We start from the raw sequence: 13,909 nt of genomic DNA, 5'->3' as shown, positions 1-13,909 counted from the left end.
TAAAAATAAAGGCCTTTTATTTGGTTTTTCTACGCTGTTACAGGAACCTGTGGCAGCACTCTGGGGCCCACGAGGCCTGCGGCCACACCCGCACGGGCTGTGAGCGTCTACGGAGAAGCCAAAGGGTCACGGGGTCACCTTCTTGTAGGTGATGTGAAGATGCTGAGTCATGGGCTGGGTAGTGGTTGCCATGGAGACCGTCTGTTCAAGTTTGCCTTCAGAATTCAGCCTGAATTTTCGGGTGATCTGAGCAGAACAAATAGAAACACCTTAGTTTTACCTTCCAAAGGCGGTCCTGCTGTGGGCCAAGGGCTCTGTTCAGGCTGCAACATGCCTCCCAGCTGTCAGAAGCCCGTGGGCTGCATGGTGTCCCTGCTGGTGGGTGACAGACATGCAGCCCACAGCCCGGGGTCTTACAGGGTGTGCCAAGATCAAGGGGTCCTGACCTCTGGCCCTTTCCTCTGGCCCTCAGCTGTCCCCAGAAGACCAACAGGCATGCTTGGTCTTGTCTCAGCTCATTCAGAAGCCAGCCACTTTTTCCTTTTGGACAATAGCTGACCTTCCACTACCTTCTGGCTTTACCCTCTTCCCTTTCATGCTAATAACGTGAACTGATGTCACCCGTGTTCTCGGAAAACTCAGTGTGAGTGCCTTTGGAACTACTAATTTATCAGAACAAAGTATGGTAGCCGATGAGAAAGTCCTGTCCTCCTGGAATGTTGAAGGGACTGCTGAGACACAACACACAGCCTCCATCCTCCCCGTGACCTGGAGCACGACAGGGCCAGAATGTATGAAACAGGCCACAGCCAACCACTCTGTAACTGACCATCTGGCACAGAAAAACCAGAAAAGCCACATTTCAGAAAGTCCATTTAAAGATACAAGGGAGCCAGCCCAGAAGGGAGGACAAAGGCCCTGGAGAGAAGAGAGTGTAGAGACCCCACTGGGAGTGACCATTCCCCTGAGGAATGCGCCTACCTTGAGGGGACAGCGGTGGGAACAGGAGGCTGGGGAGCCAGGCCAGCGCTCTGATTCCTGGCACGCTTTGGAATGTGTGCCCACCGAGAAGGAGAGTCCATGGAAACGCCCCAGACTTTGGGCTGGGACCCAAAAGGCTGCACTCTAGGAGGGAGAGTTAATCAGAAGCGGACAGGCAAAGCTGGCTTCCAAAGAGCTCAGCCTCCAACAGTCCAAGTCTGCCCTCCGGGGATGGACAGCCAGCAGCATGAGGACAGCTCCGCGGTAGGAGATGGCATTACACAGAGCCTTGTGGTACCTACAGTTTTCACACATGGTGCGTAGGATTCAAGAAGAGAAAAATACAGAAAAAGCTGACTTAGCAAGGGAGGTAAGAGCACAAGTGCCCGAGCAGATGCCCTGAGGCAGGCACGCCAACAACAGAGTCCTTAGGAGCAGGCATGGAGCTTTTCAGCAGAGGACTGGATCCGCCAGGAGGAGTAAAATGGGAAGTCTATAACTGCAAAGTGGAATCAGCAGAACAGACCCTGCCCAGAAAGTCCGTAGAAAGACCTGGCTGCAGCCGGGAAGAGGATGGACGGGAGCCCCGATGGGAGCGAAGAGACCCAGTGGAGCCCTGAAGTCCTGACATGCACACATGCATGCACTGGGGACCCCAGGGGATGGGAAGGAGAACGGAACACAAGCCAAATGTGAAGGGATTACAGCCAGCTCTCTGAGGCTGACAAAACATATAGCAAGCCACAGACGCAAATTACAACCTAGCAAGACACCGGACAGATAGACACCTAGGGGCACAGGGGAGGGCAGCGTGTCCAGGGACCAACTGCCACATGGGCTTTGGGCTTTCCCAAAGAAGCACGGCAGCTGGAGACAACGGGATGGCCTCTCAAAGTCATTACCATCACCACCACCCAAACCATTCTCAGTGCAGTGAAAATACTCTTCAAAAATGAAGGCAAAATAGGGGCACTGCGGGGGGGTGGGGGTTCAGTCCACTGAGCATCTGCCTTCAGCTCAGGTCATGGTCCCAGGGTCCTGGGATCGAGCCCTGCATCAGGCTCCCTGCTCAGAGGGGAGTCTGCTTCCCCTTCTGCCTCTGGCCCTCCCCTCATCATGTGCACATGTGCCCCCCCCCATAAATAAAATCTTGGAAAAAAAAAAAGAAGAAGGCAAAATAAAGACATTTCCAGGCCAAAAAAACTCCACAGCAGATCTATCAGCAGCAGGAGTCCCAAGCCCCTGGAAGAAAATACTGGAGGAACTTCTCAGGTTTTCAGAGGAGAGGCCATGCAGCAGCATAGAGAAGCAGGGGCAGCCAAAGCCCGTGGCCAACCACGCAAGCCCAGTGTGCACCGTGGAAGCCTGCGAGTTGGGAACCTGAGGCAGCGGCATGTGTGTGAAGGGAACTGGCCTGTGTCAGGCACACGGATGGGCACGAGAAATGCCTGAAATCTTAGTGATGTTTCTGAAAATACGTCCCCTCACCGCACCTTCAAAATCAGAACGCTGGGGTAGCACACACCGCGTTTCTTACTTCAGAAATCCAAGTGTCTGTTTTTGACCGGAGAGTGTCTCCTGCGATGGGAGCCAGGTCAGCCCGGGTTCTGATGGAGCTCCTGGGCTCCTTTCCAGCCCGAGGTTCCCTTCTAAAGCAGGGACACTTTTGTTCTCTAGAAAGAGTTTACCCATGTTTTCAAGTAGGAGAAAAGATTTCCAAGTGTTGGGGCGCCTGGGTGGCTCAGTGGGTTAAGCCTCTGCCTTCGGCTCAAGTCATGGTCTTAGGGTCCTGGGATCGAGCCCCGCATCGTGCTCTCTGCCAGCAGGGAGCCTGCTTCCCCTTTCTCTCTGCTTGCCTCTCTGCCTACTTGAGATCTCTCTTTCTGTGTCAAATAAATAAATAAAATCTTAAAAAAGAAAAAAGGGATTTCCAAGTGTTGTCTGTGACGAAATCTCTGACTTATGCGAAAATGACATTAAACATTTGTGTTTACTTGTAAGAAGGAAAAAGTTTCATTTTGTTGTCATTAGGAAAAACAGTGTAGTGTAAGACAAAAAAGCAAAAAGAAAGAAAGAATACTGATAAACGACCCCCCCCCCCCAAAACCCCATGACTGGAGCAGACATGGCCAGGGGAAGACACCTGGAGTCCTTGTCCTATGTCTCCGTGACTCTGTGTCCTGAGCACCACTAGCAGTGGCAGCCGCCGGGCGGTGCCAGACACACGGCCCCAGGCGCAGCATGTGGAACCAACACCCTAGCGCTGGTGCGGCCCAGGCACCAGGCGTGGCTGTTGTGGGCTGAGAAGGGCCATCCCTAGGTCCTGCACTGGAGCAGGGTCTGGAGCAGCCCGAGCACCAGGTTATGTCAGACACCCATTAACGCAGACCGCATTTGTCATTGGCAGGAATCACTGAAGGACAGCAGGAGAGGGACAACACCCGCGCCAGTAGGCAGGAAGACAAAAGGGTACAAGAGGGCAGGAAGGGGGATAGCAGGACACCCAGAACCAGAGAGACAGAAGGACACTTTGTCTGCCAGGGAAGCAATCTCACGCTGTTTTAGCATATTTATTTTTCAAAGATTTTATTTATTTATTTGAGAAAGAGAGCATGTAGGAGCAGGGGAGAGTGGCAGCGGGAGAAGCAGACTCCCCGCTGAGTAGAGAGCCCGATGTGGGGCTCGATCCCAGGACCCTGAGATCATGACCTGAGTTGAAGGCAGAGACTTAACCCAATGAGTCACTCAGGCCCCATATTACTGTCTTTAATTCTACATTACTTTTTCTGGAATTTTGTTTAGAAATAAAGCTTTTACTTTTGAATCCCTTCCAGAGGAAACGAGGTGGTGTAGAGATACGCCCCACCTATGCACACATACAGTGTCTTTTCCAGGGCAGGGCTCGCCGACCCTCACAGCTCACGGGCTGCAAACGGCTGTGCCCTTGCCTCCGTCATGGGGACACGGTGCTCTTACAGCACCCTCACTTGAGTGCCCACGACAGACCACGCACATGGAGCACAGACGGGCCAAGAGGGACGCCTGTGCAGGGACATGCAGGGGAGGGGCCGTGGGAGCCAAGGAGAAGAGTGAGGTCACTGCTTGTCTCCTCAAGCTTGATGGGTGCTGAGGCTGACAGTCCCCTCGTGAAAACACCGACACCTGAGCATGGCTGGCCTGCTCCCAATGGCTCTGTGCCATCAGTGCAGTAGGGCTCCTGGTGACACCCACGGGCCCCACATACTGCACACACTGCACAACGATCCAGGCGGGGGTCCCCCAGCCCTTCCCTGGGAACCCTGTCCCGGCCACCTTGCTTCCGGATCAGCAGCAGGGCGACAAGCAGCAGCCGAGCATGAGAAGGGAGACAGGACTGGGGTGCGTGCCATGACCACCAGGTCCTAGGGGAGAGCAGAGCGAGGGGCCGCCCGTGCCCACTGTCCTAGGAGCACACTCATGGGGCTCTGCACACTCATGGGGCTCTGTTCAGGTTGGAGACATCCCAGTCATGGAGCATGGCCTCCAGAGTGCCACCACCCCCACCAGAGAGATGACAGCCTGCCGTCACGGCAGTACAGTTGGCTCCACAGACAGCAAAGGCACGGCCACGCACAGGCCCCCGGGGAGTCAATGGGTGGGTTCTTTTGGGTTTGCAGTCCTGCAGAGGACGTTTTCTGCCCCATCTACCTCTTCCCGTGGAAGTCGCTAGGACTGAACATGGATACAGGCTGTACATGCCTGGTAAGCTCACTCCTAAGAATTCTGTGGACATTCTGAGTCAGCCGCCACAGCTAAGGTGTCATCCTGACCAAGGCATGTCTGGTCCAAATGCATCCCAGCTTAAGGGGGAGGGAGCTGGGGGCAACCGCTCGCCTCCACAGCTTCAAAGTGGAGCTTGTTTAGGCTATTGGGAGATCATAGGCCACGCGCCCACATTGCTCGAGTGCCTGGTTCCTGCTCATGAAGCCGGATCAAGGGGTCCCTTGGCCTTAGAAGGTTCAGAAAGAGTCCATGTCAGTAAATACAACTGCTTATTTAAGCCAAGTGTGCTCCCACTCCCTAGACTGCTCCAGCTCCACAGGAACAGAACCGTGGAGGGAAGTGTGACATGAGAATTTCTCTGTGTTTTAATGCTTTTCAAGGCATTTCCCCCCCTCTTGTTTCCTTCAGTAGGGAAAAGGTGAAAAGGAACCTCCGGAGGAAGATGGCTATGACTGTCTTTAGAACCTAAAACAAAGACATCAGGAAGCCACAGCAGCTAATATGCCCCCTGTAGAGCAAGCCTGGATGTGGAGGCAGGAGGGGCCCCACCCAACGGGCTGGGAATCCCAGTGTGCTAACAGCACCCCACGTCTTTACAGAAGTGATGGCTCGCTGCCAGCAGACACAGCGAGGATCAGAGCAGGTACACGCTGCCCATAAGACACACAGATTCTTCCCCCACCCCTGCTTTCCTGAGATGTGACCGGCACACAACGAGATGCTTAGACACGCATGTGTACGGCATTGGCCGACACCCCCATCACCTCACTGCTACCCTTCATGTGTGGAGTGCGGGAGCTCTTAAGATCTACTCTCCGAGCAAATTTCACACGACATGGTATGAACAGCAGACAGCGTGCTGTCTGGTGGCTCCCTATGACTCACCCCTCTTACAGCCCGATGTCTGTGGCCTCTCACCTACAGCCTGCCATCCCTCTGCCTCCCGGCAACACCACTGAAATCTGTTGTTTTTTTAATAAGTCCACATATAAATGAAACCATGCAGTATTTCTCTTTTTCTACCCGACTTATTTTACTTAATGTAACCCACTCAGGGATTCATGTCGCAATTCTTTTAATGACTGAATGACGTTCCTTGTGTGCATGTATGCATATGCATACATATGCGCGGACACACATCTCCGTGTTCTTGAACAGGCGAAGGGAGCTCACCCACAGGGGGCCTGGGGCCAGAATTTTGTTTCATAGCTATGGACACACAGCATTGCCACGACTATAGCCAAGGGCCCCTCCCTGGCGACAAGGAAAGGTTAGTGGTGTGGGAAAAGGGGAGGCAATGGAGAGGAAACTTTATTGTTTTGAGAAAAACCATAAAGACAGAAGAAAAATTCACTTACTAGCTTAATAACAAACTGGAGACAGAAGAAACAATTGGTGAATTTGGAAACAGGTCAATAAAAATATCCAAATTGAGGGTCCCTGGGCAGCTCAGTCAGTGGAACATGTGACTCTTGATCTCGGGGTTGTGAGTTCAAGCCCCATGATGGGTGCAGAGATTAAAAATAAAATCTTTAAAGTATCTAAACTGACTAATATGGAAAACACAGACTGAAGAAGAATGAACAGAGTCTCAGGGACATGTGGGACAGCATTAAATAGACTGACATCTATTTAGTAGCAGTTCTGATGGGAAGATTAAGAATGGAGCAGAAAAATGTTGAGAAACAATGGGAGAAAATCCCCAAATATGACAAAAAACACCATCTTACAGATCGAAGAATTTCAGGAGACCTATAAAGGATAAATACAAGGAAAGCACACCCAGTAAAAGGGTGTAAAAGAAAGAAACCCACAGTGAAAGTAAAGTAAAAAAAAAAAAAAAAGTCTCAAAAATGACTAGAGAAAGGATGCCCGGGTGGCTCAGCTGGTTAAGTGTCTGCCTTTGACACAGGTCATGATCTCAGGGTCTTAGGATGGAGCCCCACACTGGGCTCTCTGCTCAGCAGGGAACCTGCTTCTCCCTCTCCCTCTTCCCTCACTTGTGCTCTGTCTCCAAAATAGATAAATGAAATCTTTAAAAAAAAAAAAAAATTAAATAAAGGACTAGAGAAAAAAGATAAACCATGTACAGGGCATGAAGAATTTAGGCTGACTTTCAACCAACACAATTAAGGTCAGAAGACAATGGAACGAAATGATTCCTTTTAAAAAGTACACCTGTTGGGGCACCTGGGTGGCTCAGTGGGTTAAGCCTCTGCCTTCAGCTCAGGTCATGGTCTCAGGGTCCTGGGATCAAGCCCCACATTGGGCTCTCTGCTCAGCGGGGAGCCTGCTTCCTCCTCTCTCTCTGCCTGCCTCTCTGCCTACTTGTGATCTCTCTCTGTCAGAATAAATAAATAAAATTAAAAAAAAAAAAAAGAAAAAAATATAAGCCTGTTGACCCAGAAGTTTATTTATGGTAAAAAATATCCTGCAAAACTGGGAGTGAAAGAGGATTCCGTGAAGAACTCCAGTCCCTGGAGCTGGTCACCGCACTGGATGCAACTGTGCTGGCCTGTGCTGCGGCAGGAGACAGCTCTGTGGTGTTGCAAGAGTAGCCCGTGGGGCCAGGGTTGGCAGCAAGCGCCTGACCTCGAACACAGAGGACCTCTCAGCCATGGGCACATCACCAGGGACCCAAAATAGGAAAAAAGAAATTCCCGAAGAACAAAGCTGAAGGACACATACCCCACCTGATTTCACAACTGTCCGGCCCTAGCATAAGAATGTCCTTATAAATCGATGGGACAGAAAAGAGAACCCAGAAATAAATAAACTCTCACAAATGCGGTGAAATGATTTTCAACAAAGCTGTCAAGAAGACTCAATGGGGAGAGACAGTCTCTTCAACAAACAGTGCTGGGAAACTGGACATCCACCTGCAGAAGAACCGAGTTGAATGCTCACCTTATCACCACACACAAAAACTAATTCAAACACATTGTAATTCATGAACATTAAACACTTCCACGCATCAAAAGATATTAAAAGCAGAGTGAAAAAGCAGCTTGCAAAACGAGAGAAAGGATCTGGGAATCACATATCTGATAAGGGATTCCAAGAGAATGGAGATGCCGGCTTCTGGGCCCAAGCAGAGGACAGGCCGCATTGGTGAGGCTGTGGGGGGACTGGGGTCCATACACCACTGGCAGGAATGCACAGTACGTCAGCTGCCATGGGAAACGGTATGCTGGTGCCTCAAAAAATTAGTATGGAGTCACCTATGATCCAGCAAGTCCACTTCTGGGTACACACTCAGAAGGGCTGAGAGCAGGGTCTTGAAGAGATATCTGTAACCCACGTTAATGGCAGCATTATTCACAGCAGATAAAACATGGTGGCAACTCTGGCATCTAGTGACGGATGAATGAATGAGCAAAACGTTAATACACACGTGATAGACTACCATCCAGCCTTATGAAGTAGGGAAATTCCATCATATTCTACAACATGGATGAGCGCTGAGGATATTAAGCTGAGTGAAAGAAGCCAATCACAAAAAGACTAGTGTGTGGTTCCACCAAGATGAGGTTCTTAGAGTAGTCAGTTCATAGACACAGAAAGCAAATGGCGGGGGGTGTCTTACAACCAACCGTACTGGTAATATTTTTATTAAATGTAAGAGGACTAAACATTCCAATGAAAATATGGAGCTTTTTGACTAGACAAGAAAAGCAATACCATGGGAGATACACTCTGAATACACAGAGATAAATAAGTTGAACGTAAAAAGGTAGGAAAACAGATGTGCTGTATGAGCAAGCACTGGACAGCATGTGTGGTTCTGCTGTCATCAGACTTCAAGGTGCTTACAACAAGCTACCAAGAGGAACATTTCATAAATGTCATACAGACTGCCATATACACACCTGAGGACAGAGCTTCAGAGTCACAAAGCAAAAACAGACCCAAAGAAAGGAACAGAGATAGCCTCGATCACTGTTGGGAGATTTGAGCACAGCTCAGTTACCAGACAGAACCAGACCTCCCTCACCAAACCAGCAGTATAAAGGAAATCTGAATGACCTTATCCATCAACTTGACCTAAGTCCACTACACCGAACAGCTGTCAAATGCTTATGTATCTGGAGTGTGTGTGAGGCATTCACCAAGTTGTACTGCACCTGTGGCACAGAGTAACTCCGAGGGCATGTTCTCTCAGCTTTTACAGAATTGAATTAGAAACTATTAGCAATCGAATGTGCAGAAAAGCCTCAAATATTTGGAAAGTAAGTAACACACTTCTAAATGACCCAGTTCAAATAAGAAAGTCACCAAGGAAAGTATTTTGAGCTCGGAGGTACTAAAAGCACACCCCTCATTCCCGGGGGATGCAGCTGAAGCAGGGCTCAGCGGGAAATTCAGTTTCAAGTGGTGCATCACAAACTAAAAATGGGCTAAATATCAGTGACTTAACTTTCCCATTTAGGAAACCAAAAAAGAGGAGATTAAGCGCAAGATAATTAGAATAAAAGAAATAATATGATGCAAAAATTCTTCAACTTGTGTATTTTAATAAAACATAAAACCAGCAATAACTAAATAACTAAAAATGACAAATTGTTGATCCATCATTAAGATTTATCTGAAGAATGTGGGGTCAGGTCAACCTCTGAAACCTGTTCCTATAACTCACCGCATGAACAGAATAGAGCATCTCAATGGTTACAGCAGAAGCACCTGTCGGAACTCAACACCCATTTGTAACTAAAAATATAAGAAAACGGAAGGTAGTAAAGGGCATCAGTGGAAACCCGACAGCGACCATCACAGCCAGTGGTGAAAGACAGCGGCTTCCCGTGAACAGAGAATGGGGCCTGGCGTCTACTCCCACCGCCTGTACCGAACATTACGCAGGCTGCCCTTCCCATGTCCTAGCGCAGAAGAAAGAAATTGCATCGAGACTGGAAAGTGACCCTGTAACAGCAGATGACAGGATGTATAGAAAACCCCAAAAAAACTATTTAAAAAATGAGTAAAATAAAGAAGTGAATTTAAGAAAGTTACATGATACAAAATCAATGTGTAACAGTCAAATATATTTCTATATACTAACAAGTAATTGGGAAAAAGAAGAAATCACTTATAATAGCATTCCCAAACGCCAGAGTACCCAGGCATAAATTTTGCAAAATCCATATGAGATTGTACACTAAAAACTCTAACACAAGTTGGGGTGGGGGAGTCTACATAAACGGAGAGGTTTACATGGTACTGGATCAGGAGAGTCTCTACACTGAAGATGGTACTTCCCAAATTCATCTAGAAATTCATGAAATCCTAAAAAATTCTTCTACAAGTTGACAAGAGGATTCTAAACCTCATACAAAAAATGTGAAGGGTCTTTGGGTAGCCAAAATAATTTTGTAAAGAAGAAAAAAAAGTTAGACAACCAAAATGATCTGATTTCAAACATTACTATAAAGAGATAGTACTCCAGATTGCGGGGCCTCAGTGTACACGGAAACTCAGAGATCACCTGGGTGGAAGAGAGTCCAAAACGGACCCACGCGAGTGCACCTCACTGCGGGATGAAGGAATGAGTCTTTTCAACAAATGGTATTGGAACAATGGGATATCTATCCAGGGGGAAAAAAATGGAAGAATCTTGACCCCTAATTCATACCACAGAAAAACATAAATCCCAAAATTATAGACTTTAAAGCAAAAGGGAAAACTGACAATTCTTGGAGAAAATGCGGGTTAAAAATCTCTGTGGCCTGGGTTAGGCAAAAGAATTTAAGACAGGGCACAAAACGCACAGAGTATAAAAGAAAAAGCTAGTAACAGAACATGAAAAGTCAGGGGTGCCTCGGTGGCTCAGCTGGTTAAGGGTCTGCCTTCGGCTCAGCTCGTGATCTCGGGGTCCTAGGATCGAGCCCCGTGTCAGACTCCCTGCTTGGCGGGGAACCTGCTTCTACCTCTCCCTCTGCCCTTCCCCCAAGCTTGCTCTTGTGCTCTGTCTCATTCTCTCTCAAATAAATAAAATCTTTAAAAAACAACAACAAAAAAAGAGAACATGAAAAGTCAAACATTTTGTCAAAAGCTGGGTGCACATGCCCCTGATGAAGGACTTGTTTTCAGAACACCTAACTCTCAGAACTCAGCAGGAAGACCAACAACCTGCTGGAAAGAGCCCAGGATCTGAATGCTTGCTTCAGAAAATAAGAAATATATGGCAAATAAGCACCATAGAAAGAGGGCCAACATCATCAGTCATCTGGGAGACATGTTTAACTGCATGAAATGCCCCTGTGCAGCCACCAGGACAGCAGACACTCAAGGACCAACGTGGCAGAGGGGGCAGAGGGGGCCGGGGTGGGAGGGACACCTGACCAGGCCTGGCGCGCCCCACGTGACTGCATGCAGTCCCAGTCCTAGGTCCTCAGCCGAGAGACACAAGAACACATGTCTACACCAAGATGTCCACACACACGCTCAAAGCAGCTTGATTCCCAACAGCCCAGACCTGGAAACAAGCCAGTCAGTGTCCATCAACAGAGGGAGACAGATGCAACTGGGACCCTGTCCCCACCTTGTGTCTGTAGTGGGGAACACTACAGACCGCTAATGACCGCTGACTGCAAGAGCAACAAGTCTCACCAACGCTACCCTGAATAAAGGGAGTAAATAGTACATGGCTCTGTTTGCAGTGAGTCCTGGAGATGCAAATCTAGTCGGTAGTGACGGAGTCTACCCTGGCTTGAGGAGGTGGCCAGGGGCTGCTAGGAGCCCCGTTGGGGGGCTCTCTCTGGGAGACGGGCATTCTCATCTTGACGGGGGCACGTTCCAAGGCTGTCCACCTGAGCTGCACGCATTAACTCTATATAAGTCATACCCTCAGAGAGATGATTTTTTTAAGTAAAAAAAAAAAATTCTAGTAATCCACAGTAATTAGTGAGAACCGGCCCGGGTCAAGGGTACAAGCAGGGCACCTAGGACGGGGGTGGGGGAAGGGCAGGCTCTGCCAGCAAGGGCCGGGCAGCTGGCCACACAACTCAGTTCTGGGTGAATTAATGACCCGAAGGGGAGGTTTTAGGTCAAGCTGTTATGTTTCTAGGAAAAAATATATATCTGTTTGCAGGGAAACCTGCTTAAATAAGAAACACTAAAACAAATCCAGAAAGGAGAGCCTAGGAAATGGAACCACAAAATTAGGAACTTCTGTTTCGCAGAAGCAGCAAAGGAGTGAAAAGATACAAACTGGAAGGGTTATTGGCCACACAAGTAACTGTGAAGCTTATATCCAACTCCGCGAAGAACGAGTGTCAGGAAGGACAGACACTGGACGCTGGTCAGAGGACCTGGATGGGGCCTCCCTAGAGGGGGGCAAGCAGGATATGATGGGATGCTGGCTGTGAGAGCAGCTTCAGCCGCAGGTCTCGGCCCCTCGGGATGTGGCGGGCACTAATGGGCGTTGTTCCTGGAAGGCAGAAGCCTCTCTGATCCTCGGTATCAAAGAGTGGCATGGAACCGCTGTGTCTCGGGGCTGCCATAGGGCACTGCCGTGTGGACTGTGTAGGGTCCTCAGTGACCAAGCACCGAGAGCAAGGGAACAGAGATGGGGTAATGTCAGGCTTCAACAACAGATAGGCAGGGACATGGGGTTCTGTAGAAGCCAGGTCTTCTGACCACCAGCTGCTGGGAGACAGACAGATGCTTCCAGCCCCTGCCTCCCTCCCTTCCAGGTTCTGTCCATGTTGATCCAGCAGGAAGGCCAACCCAGGTGCAACCCGGCCAGCCGTTTGTCAGCTAGTCACTGACTCCATGGGGTTTGGTTCCTCCCCTCACTGTGCCCTCATGGGCTTCACCTCACCCCCTCCCTCCTTTTACAGAGAGAGACTCTTGCGTTTAATTAACAAAGCCCAAAGTTAGTTCTCTAGCAAAAATAAACAAAATCTACCCCCAATCCCTGATAAAGTAAGTAACTTCTGATAAGTATGAGCCAGAAAATGAGAAAACAGACATATAAAAGACCAGGAATATAAAGAGGACACAGAATGGCAGATACAGAGAAAGCAGTAAGTGTTACTTCTTCCTCAAACTCTGAGTATCTTGGTGAAAGAGTGCTGCTCCTGGGAACTTCGACCCTGCAAGTGCCGGGAGGTCAGAGGGTGGTGAAGCAGGGAGGAGAGCACGGGCAGCCCACCGCACATCGGGCCCAGATACTTCCCTGCGGACATTTAGGAGGACCAGGCGATGTGGATGGGGCTCCCTCCTTGTCAGGGAACAGAAATAGCTGAAAAGCTCCCAGCTCACTCTATGAATAACCTGATACCAAAATCAGGACAAGGAGGAGTTATCTTCCAAAAGCAAACATGCCTCAACACTTAGAAGTTATTAATACAATTTACTGCATCAATAGCTTCAAGTGGAAAAAACACAGAATCCTCCCCAAAGAGGCTGCAAAAGCCTTTGATGAAACTCAAAACCCATTTCTGAATAGAATTCTTACCACAGTAGAAACAGGACATGCTTACCCGACAAGGGCTGCCTGCCAGCAGGCAGCCTCAGGCCAGTGTCTTGAGGGGTGAGTGCTCCGCCCAGGCTGTGCCCGAGAACCAGGTACCAGATGTGACACTCAGCAGAGGTGCACGGAAGCCAGAGCACCCCCTCTCTGTTGACACAATCAGAAGATGGAAGGGAAGCCACGTGCCACTGATGCGGCCACAAAGACTAGAAAGCACTACAATGTTACCCCCAGCACGAAATGTCCGAGACCTGCATAATTAAATTATAAAGAAATAAACCTGATACCTACTGAAGGACCCCAAAGTAGGCCACCACCTGCCATCCACTGACTGGGACTCCCCCATCCTCAAAGTGATTCATGTGTTTATGTGATCCTGGTGTAAATGGTGTGGACCCAACAAACTTGCAGGACAGGCCGTCTAGAAGAGGGATTACTGAAGAATTAACCAAGAAAATGGAGAGTAAAGAATATCAGAAAGTTTCCCCAGATAGAAAGATAGGACCTAGAGCTACGGTAACCTAAGTTATTACATGACTTTAAATTACTGTTGGTGAAGAAGTAGATGAAAGAACAGACCCTCCTCCCCTATTAACGGGGATGGGCTTAAGACAGGTATGACTTTTCAGATCTGGGGGCTGCTGGTCACCCATCTGTACGTGGCATCATGTAAAAACCCATCCGGGAAGGACTAGG

The 13,909-nt window shown here is 49.0% G+C and overlaps 1 protein-coding gene across 3 annotated transcripts in view; it reads right to left on the bottom strand.

Moving 5' to 3' along the window:
- Window positions 1-13,909, bottom strand: part of THAP4 (THAP domain containing 4) — a 40,323-nt gene continuing 26,414 nt past the window's right edge. For all 3 annotated transcript variants that reach the window (XM_045066786.1, XM_045066787.1, XM_013051898.2), the window contains one exon: window positions 1-246. In XM_045066786.1, coding sequence (XP_044922721.1) covers window positions 127-246 — 120 coding nt within the window. In that variant the 3' untranslated portion in view covers window positions 1-126. The remainder of the gene's footprint in view (window positions 247-13,909) is intronic.

The sequence above is a fragment of the Mustela putorius genome, unplaced genomic scaffold (assembly GCF_011764305.1).
Source record: "Mustela putorius furo isolate JIRA1106 unplaced genomic scaffold, ASM1176430v1.1 tig00003869_pilon_pilon_pilon, whole genome shotgun sequence".
NCBI classification, from domain to species: Eukaryota; Metazoa; Chordata; class Mammalia; order Carnivora; family Mustelidae; genus Mustela; species Mustela putorius.
This window is presented reverse-complemented; position numbering and strand designations above follow the sequence as displayed.